Here is a 15,795-nt window from a genome sequence, read left to right as displayed (position 1 = left end):
TTTTGTTAGGATGGAATCCTTTATTCCACACTCCACCATTAAATCTCGTCCTTTATCTAAACCTTGGTTTTCCAACAAATGTGCTAAGGCTGTTCAAGAGAAGAATGTTGCATATCGTTATTGGCTTGTTTTCAGATCTTCAGTGTCATTTTCTGCCCACACCAAAGCTTGCACCAATTGTAAAACTGTTATTAATCAGTCCAAACTAGATTTTGAATAGGCTAAGAGTAGAAAACCTGCTTCTTGTCCAAACGGTAGCCGAGAATTCTGGTCTTTTACCAAAGCTACTGGCTGCCACTTTTGCCCACCTCTGTCAAAACCAGATGGTTCTATTGCCACTTCAACCAACAATAAAGCTGACCTGCTAGCTTCCTACTTTTCTTTCAACTTGTGTATTAATGATCAATGGTAAACCACCTCCCATCATTCCCAATACGCTCCATTCAATGCCTCCTGTGGTCTTCCATCAACACATCAGAAGGATTCTGACAAATCTTGATGCTAAGAAAGCTCCAGGTTCTCATGGAATTTCTCCACTTGTTCTCAAAACCTGTACTCCTGAACTTACTCCTGTTCTGTGTAGCTTCTTATTCAAGTTCAAGTCTAATATCAACAGATATCTTCTTCCACCTCTCTCATCCTCCAACCCATGCATGGTACTTAGTACTGTAAGTTCTAATACCTCTAGTGTTTGGGATTTTTCATAAAAAAAAAAAAAAAAAAAAAATAGATGTGTTCTATATGATTGTTATTAATCTTTAATGCATAAACGAATAAATTCATTGATGCATTTTCTTCTTAATAAAATGATTCTGGCATATACAGTCGAACTTCCCTATAATGAATTCGATAAATCCAGCGAAAAAATTCGTTATAGAGAAATTTCGTTATACAGAGAATATATTTTTTATTAGAAATTGTTATTTCAAAAACACTTATTTAAATTACATTTACACAATTTTCACCAGTAAATATCACAAATTAAAAAAATGTGTAATTTTCGTTTGCACAGTACAATTAAAAAATGTCTGATTCTCAAAGAAAACCTCACATTTGTTCAGAGCATTAAAACGTTATCAGGAACATTTTCACAAAACCGTAGACCCATACAAACTGTTTTAAAAGCGTGAATCATTTTTTCGCGAGTCAGCTTTTCTACGGGTTGTTCTGATGTGTCTTCAGCGTCATCGTTAATTTCATGATCATGGTCACGTCTAACACTGTTCAGCAGTATTTCATCTTCATTTGGATGTTCTGTTGTAGTTAGATCTTGATCTACATAAACATAACTATCCATTTATTTCATTATTTCATTTTCAATGTTTCCGGACGATTCTAATAATGTCCAAAAGTTTTTCAGTTGTGAAAGGGGCAATTCATCTTGTTCGTCCAGTTGTTGTTCGACTTCTGTATTCAATGCAAATCCCGCTTTCGAAAAACAATTTTGAATAGTGTATTGAGTGACATCGTTTGTCCAAACTTTTTCCAATTCAGAGATGCAATCTCTAAGGTTAATTGTAACCTCCAAGTTTCTATTTTCTGATAATGCATTGACAATCTTCATTATTATTCTCTTTCGATAATGAAATTTAAAATTTTTAATAATGTCTTGGTCCATTGGCTGGAGTTTTTACGTCACGTTTGGTGGTAAAAACAACTTCACACTTTTAAGTTTGGCAGAAATACTGGCAGGATGTGCCGGACAGTTGTCAGTTACCAACACGTTTTCCTTTTTTCTTTTGTTATATGCTTGTCTAGTTTTAATCTCCAGTCTTCAAAGATATCACTTGTCATCCATGCTTTTTCATTAAAGGTGTAGTCAACTTTCAAAGATTTTGTGCCTCTAAAACATCTTAGATTTTTTGATTTTCTGATGACAAAGTCTTAATTTTTCACTTCCTGTCATATTTGCTCCAACTAGCACAGTGATTCTTTCTTTGCTTTGTTTTCCGCCAAAACATTTATCATCCTTAAAAGCAAGTGTTCTGTTCAGTAAACATTTAAAGAATAAACCCATTTCGTCAGCATTCAAAACATCCTTAGGTTCATATTCTTCCAACTGTTCCAATCTTCTTCGCTCACATTAACACTTTCTCCACAAATAACCTTTTCCACAATTCTGTGGCACATCTTAAATTTATCTTGCCACCCACTGCTCACATTAAATTCTGTATGTCCAAGGGAATGTGCAAATTTCAGAGCTTGTTGCTTAATTATTGGACCTGATAATGGTATTCTTTTCACGTATCATTTGCACCCATTTTAGAACAGCTTTATCAACATCTTCATATATACACAACTTAATGTGCTTCTTTTCTGCTCCTCAAATTGCATTTAAAATCGATTCTTGATTTTTTAAAATCATAGATAAGCTGCCTGCAGGTATGCCATCAATATCATGAAGAATCTTTACTTTATCATTAATACTTAAACACTTTTCTCTTCGACATTGTTTCCGCAATTGTAAAAATTACTTGACTGCAGCTCTTGCCGATGCACACACCGCAAACTTCGCTGCACTGGCCGTATAGTGAATTGTTAGTACCGCCTACTCAATGACATTCACTTGCAAATTCAACAATATCACGTGACCTTTCCTATCAATCTGATGTCAATGTTTGCTCAGATCGTGTCAGTAAAATTATTCTTGCAGGAATGGAATCCTTTATCCCACACTCCACTTTAAAATCTCATCCTTTATCTAAACCTTGGTTTTCCAATAAATGTGCTGAGGCTGTCCAAGAGAAGAATGTTGCATATCGTAATTGGCTTGTTTCTAATTCTTCAGTTTCATTTTCTGCTTACACCAAAGCTCACAACAATTGTAAAGCAGTTATTAATCAGTCCAAACTAGAGTTTGAACAGGCTAAGAGTAGAAAACTTGCTTCTTGCCCTAATGGTAGCCGAGCATTCTGGTCTCTTGCCAAAGCTATTGGCCGCAACTTTTGCCCATCTTTGCTCCCACCTCTGTCCAAACCAGATGGTTCTGTTGCCACTTCAGACAAGGATAAAGCTGACCTGCTAGCATCCCATTTTTCTTCCAGCTCATGTATTAATGATCTTGGTAAAACACCTCCCACCATTCCCAACACGCTCCATTCAATGCCTCCTGTGGTCTTCCGTCAAAAGGATATCAGAATGATTTTGATGAATCTTGATGCTAAGAAAGCTCCAGGTCCTGATGGTATTTCTCCACTTGTTCTCAAAACCTGTGCTCCTCAACTTACTTCTATTCTTTGCCGCCTTTTTTCACTTTCTTATTCCAAAGGTGTTTTTCCATCTGCTTGGAAATTTGCTCATATCCAGCCAGTTCCTATAAAGGGTGACAAATCCCTCCCATCCAATTATTGTCCCATTGCAATTACTTCTACTCTTTCTAAAGTAATGGAGAAATCAATTAACCGCCAACTCTTAAACTAGCTAGAAACCTTCCATCTGATCAACGATCACCAGTATGGATTCCCTCAGTGTCGATCCACTGGAGATATTCTGGCTTATGTTACCCATTTATGGACTAATTCAATGGAAAGGTTCGGTGAAACACAAGTAGTTGCTCTTGACATCTCAAAGGCTTTTGATGGTGTTTGGCATAAAGGTCTTCTAAACAAGCTTCCATCTTATGGTTTGCCAACTGTTTTTAGTAATTGGTTATCCAGTTTTCTCTGTGATCACTCACTGAGGGTGATGGTAGATGGCTCTCTGTCTTCTAACTTCTCCACTAATGCCGGTGTTCCCCACGGTTCAGTTCTTTCCCCCACTCTTTTCCTCTTGTATATCAATGACCTTCTTCCATTGACTGGAAATCCTATCCATAGTTTTGCCGATGATAGCACATTGCATTCAACTTTCTATTTTGAGAAACTTTGTCCTGCTCAATCAGCTTCAACTTCTTGAAAATCTGCTACCAATTCCTTAAATGCCGATCTTCAGGTAATTCTCCAGTGGGGCAAAGACAACTTAGTTGATTTCAACCCTTCTAAAACTCAGTCTTGTCTCAATCTTGCAAAAAGGATTCTTCTGCTCCTATGCTTATCTTTAGTGACACTCCGATTTCTAAGCAAAAGATATATCTCTTTTGGGGATTACCCTGACTTCTAATCTCTCTTGGCACAAGCACATTACAAATATTGCTTCCTCTGCATCTAAAAAACTTGGTTTTCTCTTTCGCTTTTGGCGTTACTTTTCTTCCAAACAGCTACTCATTCTGTATAAATCGCAAATCCGCCCTGCCATGGAATATTGTTCCCACATCTGGGGTGGTGCCCCCAAAATCTCTCTCAGGCTTCTTGATTCCATTCAGAAGAGGGCAGTTAGGTTAATTAATGATTCATCTCTAACAGAGTCTCTCCACTCACTTTCTCATAGATGCACTGTTTCTGCTGCATGCCTCTTCTACAGATACTTCCACGGGCACTGTTCTTCTGAATTGGCTTCTATAATTCCCGCTCTCTCTTTCAAAACAGTCCGAACACGTGCCGCCACCAGCCAACATCCATTTACTGTCCAACTTCAAACCCACAGAACCAACTTTTCATCTTCCTCATTTATTCATTCAACTGCCGTTTTCTGGAACAACCTTCCTTCATACATATTTCCTGAAAATTACAATCTACAGAAGTTCAAGTCCAATGTCAACAAATATCTTCTTTCGTCTTCTCAACCTCCAACCCAAGCACGGTACTAAGTACTATAGGTTATAATACCTCTCGTGTTTGGGGTTCACATAAAAAAAAATAATAATAAAAATCACTTTGAAGAAATATACGAGTTTGTGAATTTCTTTTATTCTGCTTTCATTCATATATACACAAAAGAAAATTTATGGTTAATGTATGCTGTATACTTTTCAGAAAGAAAAAAAAAAAAATTACAAGAGCATATAGTCTTATGTGATTGATGGCAAATTGTTCTAAAAGAACGAAATTAAGAAAAAAAAAAAAAAAATTAATGAAAACCATCTACTGGAATTCCAGTTAGATGAGAATGGACATATCATATAATGATTGACAGTAAGGTCACATGGTACAATTGAGGTGAGAAGCGGATGTCACTCAGTAGGCGTTAGTAAAATCTGACTATGGTAGCATTTTATGTATTGCCGCCGCAGCACGCTAAAGGTTTACCTCATCGAATTTTGTTTTCCCCTGAGCCTACATCAATTTACAAGATCTACCCTATATATTGTAAAGTTTATGACCACTTTTAAGAAACCCATTTGGTTTTATAACTGTAAAAAAAATTAAACAAAGACCATCCTACAGGTGTCAATAGCCACAAGTATTCACTAAAAGGATGATTAATTCCAGATGCTAATGTGCAATTCGGAGGGAAGGGGGCCATATATTTGAGTGGCTGTTTAGCAGTAAATTCTTGAAAATCTTCAAAAATGCTTTTACTAATTTTTTTTAAAAAATTCGTTATAGAGAGACTAACACTTTGCTATATGGGATTAATTTTACTAGTAATTTCATTTCAAGATGCAATGTTTTGCAAAAAAATTTGTTAAATAAAAGTTCGTAATAGAGAAGTTCCACTGTATTTGTTTTCATTATTATTTTTTTAAAATAAATATTCACAATCTGTTATTTCCTCAAAATTATTATGAACAATGGCAGATCATTCTCTGACGTTGGTGATGCAGCTGCACAAGGGCTCTCAGGCCTTGGGGGGGGGGGGACAAAATGGGCACATTACATAAAAAAATAATTACGTTGCACTATGACCCAAGCCCAAAAGTACCCGAAATGGATTAAACTCGCCCTGGGTCTTATTCACCACCGTCACCTTCAAAGTTGTCTCCTTGAGAGTGTAAACACTGATCCCAGCGCTTCTCCCATGGTTTAAATGCTACCTGAAAGTCCTTCGTCATAGTGTTCAGCACTGACCGCCTGTGATTCGGTTTGGTTATCCTCTACACTGTCAAATCTTTGACCCTTCAGCTTGATTTTCATTCTTGGGAATAGGAAGAAGTTGCAGGGGGGGCTAAGTCTGACGAATAAGGGGGTGAGGAATGATTGCCCTGTTCTTTGTGCACCGTTTCTCTGGACATTTCCTCCTGACAGCTTCCCTTAACAGCCTCAGGACGTCGCAGCAGAACTTTGAGTTGATGGTCTAGCCAGGAGGGACAAATTTCTTGTGGATAATCCCATTAATGTCCAAAAAACAGATCAACATGGAATTCACATTGCTCCTCACTTGTTGGGGCTTTCTTCGGTCGGAGCGAAGATGGGCTCTTCCACTGGGATGATTGTTGCTTGGTTTCTGGGTCATACCCATATACCCGACTCTTGTCACCAGTGACAACCATAGTTTTGATCACTCCTGGCCCATTCTTCAAGATCTCTGCTAACTTCCATGTGATGCTGCTTTTGGTCTTCACTAAGTAAACATGGCACGAACTTGGCCGCAATCCTTCTCATGTTCAACTCGTCTGACAAAATCTGCTGACATGGTACGATAGCCTTACAATGCCACAAATGTCATGGATGGTCCGCCTGCAGTCTTTAAGGATCGCCGCCTGAACTTTTGCAACATTTTCAGCGGTGATGCTCAATGATGGCCACCCAGAGCGATAATTGCCATCAACTGACATTCGATTGTTTTTAAAATGGTTAAACCAGTAGTAAGTATGCATCTGGCCTAAAACATTGTCACCAAAAGCCTGTTTCAACTTCTTATGGGTTTCTGCTACTGTATCATTAAGAAGGAAACAAAACTTGATGCAGGCACGTTGCTCTCTCACATCAGCCATCGCAACAATTGCAAACTATGTGAAATGCATTGCCAAAGAACTGTGCATAAATATTCAATGACTCTATTCAGCCCGACACTACGTGGCACACTGATTCACAATGGATGCATGCAGTGTTACCTAGTGGCACAAGTCCATTCTAGACATAGTTCCCACGCAACATTCAAATTTCAGGAACATTTTGGTAGCACCTCGTATACCACTAGTTTTAAAGTTTACAATTACATAACAGAACAGTATTTATCATATAATAAATACCCACTTTACATAACATCTTATTCTTAATTATGAATTTTCATTCGAAAGCCAGAGGCAGTAGCGGACCTCACGACCAGTAGTGCCACAAAACAATTAGTGGTGTGATGATTCACACCACTAATTGTTTTGTGGTGTGATCCTCCCTCACTTTCTGTCCTCCCTTAGAATGCAGTTATGTCTGTATTCTTATGTTAAGCTATTTTATAATCACCATGTACATGGAAGAACATGATTGGACAGCCTCTAATGTGTTTGTATACATTAGAGGTAATTCACATCATAATAGTTAGAACTGATATACTAAACAGACAATAAATTTGAAGTGGCTGAATCAGGGGCTGAAAATCTTTCCCACCATATGACCTACTTTAAAAATAAAGTGTATCTATCTCTACTGTAAAATTATTATAATTTTTTAATTATAAAAACCCATTAGATAGGTATACGTACTTTATGAATTAAACAGGCAGGTAATTAATTAGTTTCTGGCATTTGCAGTATCCAAAATATTATATTTTTATTTTTCTGTGTCAATCAAAAAAAAATATGTGTTGTGATCAGCTAGTTGATTGGATTCAACCATCTGCTAGCTCCTGGGTAAATCAGATACTGATATAATAGAAATATTATAATGGTATAATTCTGACAAAACAGATACAGAATTTCAATATATGGTAAATTAAAATAATCCTCTATCTCCCAATAATTACATATTTCTGCATATATATGTAAGCCCCTTGAATATACCTATACACAAAGAGCTACATGTATATAGCCATATGCATATAGCTACAAATTTCTACCTAAAGTAAAAACAGACATGACATAAGATTAGGAAAAGAAGCATTATATTTTTAACTGTGAAGCACATCAAGTGAAAAAAAATGATGATATCCAATAGATAGAACTGGTCAGGATATTATTGAGTTGGTGTGTGGCATAAGATTCATCGCTATCATTTGGTTTACAGCCAAATGACAGCAGTGAATATAATTAAAATTTATGGAGACAAATGGAGTATGCAAGCAGGCTTTAAAGTTCTTCCATATATATATATATATATATATATATATTTTTTTTACACATAGTTTCTGCTAGGTGATTAGGAGCCACGTAAAATCTTATGCTGTCGTACCCCTCTCCTTTCCCATACTATTACAACGAGGATTTGAAAACTCCATGGCCCAAGTATGAAAGGGTAGTGGTAGAGTGTAAAAAATTTCTTTACTTAATGTGTAACTTCAAACAGTAACCCACCAAGTTTCATGCAGTTATAGTAACATCTATTTTTACAATCAGAGACAAAGGAGCAGTCCAAAAAACTGGAAACAGCTTTTCTTCCCCTTCAGAGAAAGCCAAGTCAATTCCTTCTGCAAGCTCAGCAAAGGCATCTTGTTCCACTGGGAACAATGCACCTTCTCACAAGTCTATCATTGCCATGGCTGCACTGTATGAGTGCTACATTAAAATCTCATTAAAGCGGGAAGCCTACAAACAAGTTCACCTCAGTGTCGGCTTGTTCATAAGCCTTAAATTTTGATGCTAGGGTTATGGGCTAAGCAGTGTTCATAGCAAGAGCTCAAGCTTTACCTATTAGTTAACAAAACTTCATGTGACCAGTCAGTTATGTTGGTGCTGACCATCCTACCTGTAAATTAACCCAGACATGGTGTCTGCTGCACTGCACCCAAACATTACTGCTGACATTCTCCTCACTCACAGGAAGGAGCCAGTCTCTCTCTCTCTTTCTCTCTCTACATATATATATATATATATATATATATATTCTGCAACACATTCCAATATTCATTTCTATGATGTGGATATGGTTGCTTGTATTGTGTTAGAGAAGCCATTTCCAGTGCAGAAACCACATACAAAATGCATGTAAATATATTCTCCATTATAGCTGTTTGCAGCATTTTTAACAAAGCACACCAGGCAAGAGATACAAGTTATAGTAGTGCTAGCTTACAGCTCCTTAATGTATTCTCCCAACGTTAAACAGATAAAAAATTAAATGATTATATTTTATAAGACATTTTGCAGAAAATTATCCCAAGAACACATTCCTGAAGTTTAGTCAATACATTGCTGAACAACCTGTATATATGGTTAGATAGTCACCAGAAAATAGCGATTTATGCCATTTATAAAACTCACATATAATGTACTGAGGACTGATGATGTTACCAACAGCAAATTCAAAATGGGAAGCATTCAAAGAACTTATCTTGGAAGCTACTAGGCTTTACATACCAACTAAGAAATATTGTTCAAGGATTAGGCCAAAATGGATGTCAGATGAACTAATGAGGCATATGGCAGAGAAGAAAAATGCATGGGATACTTACAAATTAACACATGACACAGAAGCCTATGATAGATACAAGTTGATATGCAACCAAGTTACAAAGGAGGTTAGGCAGGCGAAGGCAGATTACGAGAAATCCTTGGCAAGGGATGCAAAGAAAAACAGCAAAGAGTTGTTCTTTACTTATGTAAACTCTAGAAGGAAGGGGATGAATCAGATTGGTCCACTTGATATTGATGGGTCAACTGTTGAAGATCCTGCTCAGGTAGCTAACAAACTAAATGAATATTTTGCATCGACATTCACACATGAGGAGTTATTCAGCAAGGGGAATGCCAGAGGTGTATTCAACTCTAGCAGTAAGCTACAGAATCTTGAAATAACTGGGAGTAAAGTGGAGGAGAAACTGTTGAAGATAAACACAAGAAAGGCACCTGGGGTGGATGGGATCTATCCAGTTATATTAAAGGAGGCAGCAAAGGAAGTAAGCAAACCCTTAGCCATAATTATGAGAGCTTCCTTGGACTCAGGGGAGGTACCCATAGACTGGAAATGTGCAAATGTGACCCAAATTCACAAAGGAGGATCAAAGGCTGACACAAGTAATTATAGACCTGTGAGCTTAACTTCTGTTCCAGGAAAATTAATGGAGGCACTGGTTAAAGAAGCACTGCAGGATCATTTAGACAAGACTTCAGTTATAGCTCAGACACAGCATGGTTTTGTTAAGGGGAAGTCTTGCCTGACCAACTTGATTGGATACTATGATGCAGTCACAAAAGAACTGGATGCAGGGAATAACTTTGATATTATATACTTGGATCTTAGAAAGGCTTTTGATACTGTTGCACATGGAAGACTGCTACACAAATTGGAGCAGTGTGACATTGGAGGCAAATTGCTGCTATGGATAAAGGGGTGGTTGAGGGGGAGAAGACAGAGAGTGGTAATCAATGGACACTGCTCATCGTGGACTAATGTTATTAGTGGAGTCCCTCAGGGCTCAGTGTTGGGTCCATTATTGTTTTCTGTATTTATAAATGATATTGATGATGGTATATCAAGCTTAATGTCCAAGTTTGCAGATGATACAAAGGTTGGCAGGGTTGTCAAGGACACTACTGACACTATGCTGCTGCAACAGGATCTGGAAAGGTTGAGCAGATGGGCTGAGAGGTGGCAAATGAAGTTTAACATTGACAAATGTAAAGTACTACACATGGGAAACAGCAACCCCAGAGCAACGTATCAACTCTGTGGTACTACACTGACAGTGGTAGAGAATGAAAGGGACTTGGGGGTGATTGTGCAGGCAGATATGAAGTTCTCTGAGCAGTGCAGACGGGCTGCAAGAGTAGCTCATGGAGTATTGTCAATGATATACAGGAATTTTTCCAGCAGGGATAAGGCGGTGATTATTCCATTGTATAAGGCAATGGTCAGGCCACACCTAGAGTACTGTATACAGGTCTGGAGGCCTCATTTCAAGAAGGATGTAGAGCTGCTGGAACGAGTACAGAGAAGGGCAACAAGATTAGTGAATGGAACAAAGGGGTGCTCTTACGAAGAAAGGCTTAAGTTTTGCAAATTACAGTGTCTGGAGACTAGGCACCAGCGAGGTGATCTGATAGAGGTGTATAAAGCCTTGAATGGTTTAAGCATGCTCAATGCTGATGGGATTCTTCCTCTAGCTCAGAAAAATCACCTGAGAGGGCATAAATTCAAATTGAGGAAAGACAGATGTAGGATAGACGTGCGGAAATTTGCCTTTAGCCAGCGGGTGGTTGGTTGGTGGAACAGACTGCCATCCCTTGTGGTGGAGGTTGATAGCCTAAATAAGTTTAAGGCTCAGCTGGACAGGTATTTTGAACGAACAGAGGGGTGAAGTGGAAGTGGTTTTTTTTTTTTTTTTTTTTTTCTGGCTGATGCTGCATAAGCTTGCTTTCTTGCATCAAATGCCTCTACTAATGCTAAAATGCTAAATTGTTTTCATTGTCTTTAAGTCTGCTTTCGACTGTGTCCACCGGCCTGCCTTATGGAAACTACTAGAGGTTGAACATGTACCTCGAAAAGTCATCGCACTCCTCCAAACTGCATACAACGGTTTAACCAGCCAGGTGCGCATCCAGAACGATTTATCTGAGGAATTTACCATCCAAACTGGAGTCCACCAGTACCTGGATGTAGCCTCCCCGTTGTTTTCAACATCGTGGTCGACGCCATTATGAGGCAAGCATTCAGAAACAGACAGGGCATACAATATGACAAGGATCACTATGTGACTGACCTGATGTTTGCTGATGATAGTGCTATCCTTGCCGGTAACGACGCTGAAGCCACGGACATCCTCTACGACATTGCCCGCATTGCCCGGCCATACGGTTTGAAGATCAATGCTGGTAAGACAAAGGCCCTGACAACAGATGGGTCACAAGCCACCATCTATCTCGAAGGCGTCCAGATCGAGCAAGTGCAGGACTTTAAATACCTTGGGTCGCTGGTCCAGGAGAAGAAATTGCATCCACTATGTAAATCCACAGCAGAATTGGACAGGCGGCCACTGCGTTCGCCTCGCTCAAATGGTGTCTGTGGAAGAGGACCAACATTTCCACAAAGACTAAAATCCGACTCTTCCGGACTTTGATCCTGCCCATTCTTCTTTACGGATCGTAAACATGGATTTGTCTCAAGTTAGATTTGAACAAACTTGAGGTATTCCAAATGCGATGCCTGCGGCAGATCTTGGGCATCTCTCTTCGCGACCGCATCACTAATGATACCATCCGCGCCAGATGCCAACAGCAACCAACCATTGCCGACCAAATCCAGAAGCGAAGGCTCAGATGGTTTGGCCACGTATGTAGAATGGGCACGAACAGAATACCATCCACACTCCTTTGGAGACAACGACCCACCCAATGGAGCATCCAACGGACCGCGCCTAGGAAAACGTGGGCCAAGCAAGTGGAAGATGACTTGAAGAGCTGACGTCTCGACCTTAACCAGGCCAGGACTGAAGCCATGGATCGTAAGGTATGGAAGAACATCACAGAGCAAGTCCGAAACCCTGCGGCACCTACAGCAGCATACTGGTTGCGTGGCCAACCGCCTCCCCCAGCTGCCAGCTAAGGACCGAAGAAGAAGAAGAAGAAGAAATATACCATTACTAAATGTTAATTTCTTATGAGAGTATTCTATACATTTGCTTCAAATTTGACTATAAAATTTTTGCCATAGTACTTCTTGCAATACTAGCCTAACATCAACTTATAATCTAATATCAACTAATATCATAAAAAAGCAAAATAAAAAATTATAAACTAGTTATTATTAACAAGCTTTTTAACTTGCCTGGAAGCAACATATAAGAGCATACAATGAATTTCCAGCAATCTGTGTAAGATCTGCATCAAGAGGTTGAAACATTACCATTTCCATTATTATCTATGAAAAGAAGAAAAAAAATCACATTTTTCAGTAAAATAGTAGTAAAACTCAAATATGACATTTTACGAATTTAAATGTATATACACCTGTACTTCTGAATTCTATAAATCAGAATTAAAAAAAAAAAAAAAAAAAAAAACTGATGCTTCTAATAAACAGATTATCCAAACTATATCACAAACTTAGGCTGAGGGCCATTTTATTTACTTTTCAGTGTAACACTGGAAATCTATTGATTAACTTCATTGTGTATTGTTTTCTCAATTTGTGGCTTGGCAATTTAGTGTACTGCTCTTTTTTTTTTTTTTTTTTTTTTATGTAAACCCCCAAACACGAGAGGTATTAGAACCTATAGTACTTAGTAACGTGCTTGGGTTGGAGGTTGAGAAGACGAAAGAAGATATTTGTTGACATTGGACTTGAACTTCTGTAGACTGTAATTTTCAGGAAATACATATGAAGGAAGGTTGTTCCAGAAAATGGCAGGTGAATGAATAAACGAGGAAGATGAAAAGTTGGTTCTGTGAGTTTGAAGTTGGACAGTAAATGGATGTTGGCGGCACGTGTTCGGACTGTTTTGAAAGAGAGAGCGGGAATTATAGAAACCGATTCAGAAGAACAGTGCCCATGGAAATATCTGTAGAAGAGGCATGCAGCAGAAACAGTACATCTATGAGACAGCGAGTGGAGAGACTCTGTTAGAGATGAATTGATTTAAAAGTGTCTAAGCGGATGTTTTGAAAGTGGGGACAGTCCACTAACAAATGGCGAATGGTCAGTTGTACTTGACATGATGTACATTGGGGAGTGCTGTCATTAGTTAATAGATACAGGTGAGTGAGATGAGTATGCCCAATCCTGAGCCTTCCTAAAATTGTTTCTTCTCATCTGCTTTTCTGGAAGCTGGAGAGCCACAGCTTTGGTTCTGGTTTTATTTGGTATAGTTTGTTTCCTGGATAACCTCTCCAGATTAGTGACCGGCTATTGTAACATGCTTTACAGATAATGTTTATAATCAGTATATAGGGTTTGAAAAGTCTGCAAAAGAGTAGTATCTGGTTGTTTGGCTGCAAGATATGCTCTTTCATTTCCTGCTATTCCAGAATGACCAGGGATCCAGCAGAATGTCACAGTTTGGCTTGACTCATTACACACAAGTAATTTAGAATGGATTTGTTTTATTACAGGGTGAGAGCAGCTGGTATTACTATTTATGGCAGAGACAGCACTGAGCGAGTCAATGTATATTAAGGCAGTTGTTGTTGTTGTTTGGTTTTTTTAGGAGCATTAGCAACTAAGGCCATATTGCTCCAGGATATGCGGTGGTCATTCCTTAACCTTTCCGCATCCTCCGTATTTGGTGGTGACGGGCTCGAACCCCGGTCTAATCAAGAAGCGTGTGCTACGCACTGCTGCTCCTTCCCACCTGGCTACGGAGGCGCCTCATATATATTAAGGCAGATGAAATTAGAAGTTGAGTAATATGATCTAGAGCCAAGTTAATAGCATAAAGCTCAGCAGTGAAGATACTACATTCTACAGGTAATGAGACAGAAGTGCTGAATGATGGAAAGATTGCCACAGCACCTACTTGGGTCTCAGTTTTTGATCCGTCTGTATAGATCTTACAGGCCTGTGAATTAGAAGCAGAATGAGTTTCGTGTAACCGTGCAATATTGAAGGGAGACAAGGTGTTCTTTCTCCACTGTTGGAAATAGTCATTGTAAATTGCACGGATGTCCAGGGTGCATCAGGCGGTGTTATGTCCTGATATATATTGCCGATTTCAATATTCCACGTTTGAGTTAGTTCTTTAAGTCTAAGTGCAGCAGGTCTGTTTTCATTTGGTTTACTGTTGTAAAATGAGTCCCATTCGGTATTGTACAGACATCTCCAATTAGGGTGAGGGGGAAGACTGCAGATTTTTGTGGCATATATCAAAAGCAATGTTTTCCTCTGAAGATGTAAGGGAGGTTCGTGGGCTTCAATGTAAAGGCTCTAGACTCGGGAGGTTCTGAAAGCCTCTAGAGAAACTCAAAGGGCATTGTGCTGGATGCTATTTAATTGCTCTAAAGTATTCTTTCTTGCAGAGTCATACACTGGAGAACCATAGTCCAAACGGAACCTGATGAGAGCTCTATAAATATGGATAAGCATATGCCGATCAGCGCCCCATGACACGGATGACACACACCGAAGGATATTCAATTTCTTCAAGCAGATGGTTCGAAGATAGGCCATATGTGCTTGAAAGTTCAGTTTTCTATCTAATATCAGGCCAAGAAAATGGACGGTGTTAACAAGAGGAACCGACACATTTTTTATCTTTAACTCAGGATCAGGATGAAATGACCGGAGTTTGCAGAAATGAGTGGTAGTGGATTTCTGTTCAGCAAGATGGTATCCATTGCATAAAGTCCACGATTGATTCTATTCTGTTTAGAGTAATTTGTAACTGTCTTTCGATAGTATTCATATTTTGTGACTGGCACGATATGGTGAGGTCATCTGCATATATACTTCAATAGTTTTTGGAAGATCTTCCAATATATTGTTGACCCTAACTGATCAACATGGAAGGACTCAGTATGGAACCCTGTGGGACACCCTCTTCTTGAACGTGAGATGTTGATAGGAAGTTTTGAAATCTGACTTAAAAGGTACGTAACTTTAAAAAGTTCTGAATAATTTGAGGAAGATAGCCTCTCAACCCTAACTGGTGCATATCTTTGATAATACCATGACGCCATGTGGCGTCGAATGCTTTCTGAATATCCAGGTTGACTATAACTAAACATTGTCTCCTGATGAAGGCTTGGGATTTTGAATCCAAGGATGTTGGATTCAATTTTGACAAGTAAATATAGGGTGGACCTGTTTTGCGGAAGCCATATTGGTGTTTGTTGTTTTGGTTTTTAGGAGCATTAGCAACTAAGGCCATATTGCTCTGGGATATGCAGTGGTCATTCCCTGACCTTTCCGCATCCTCCGTATTTGGTGGTGACGGGCTTGAACCCCGGTCTAA

General features: G+C 38.9%; 1 protein-coding gene across 1 annotated transcript in view; it reads right to left on the bottom strand.

Annotated features, from left to right (window-relative positions):
- Positions 1–15,795, bottom strand: part of LOC150091450 (exportin-4-like) — a 748,459-nt gene that overhangs the window by 11,950 nt on the left and 720,714 nt on the right. Inside the window, exon 23 of the mRNA XM_090383995.1 lies at positions 12,675–12,767. Within this exon, the coding sequence (XP_090240121.1) occupies positions 12,675–12,767 (93 nt within the window). The remainder of the gene's footprint in view (positions 1–12,674; positions 12,768–15,795) is intronic.

Source organism: Mastigoproctus giganteus, chromosome 1 (assembly GCF_048544385.1).
Source record: "Mastigoproctus giganteus isolate SK-2022 chromosome 1, ASM4854438v1, whole genome shotgun sequence".
Taxonomy (NCBI): Eukaryota; Metazoa; Arthropoda; class Arachnida; order Uropygi; family Thelyphonidae; genus Mastigoproctus; species Mastigoproctus giganteus.
Note: the sequence above shows the minus strand (reverse complement) of the source record. Positions and strands in the feature narration are given on the sequence as shown.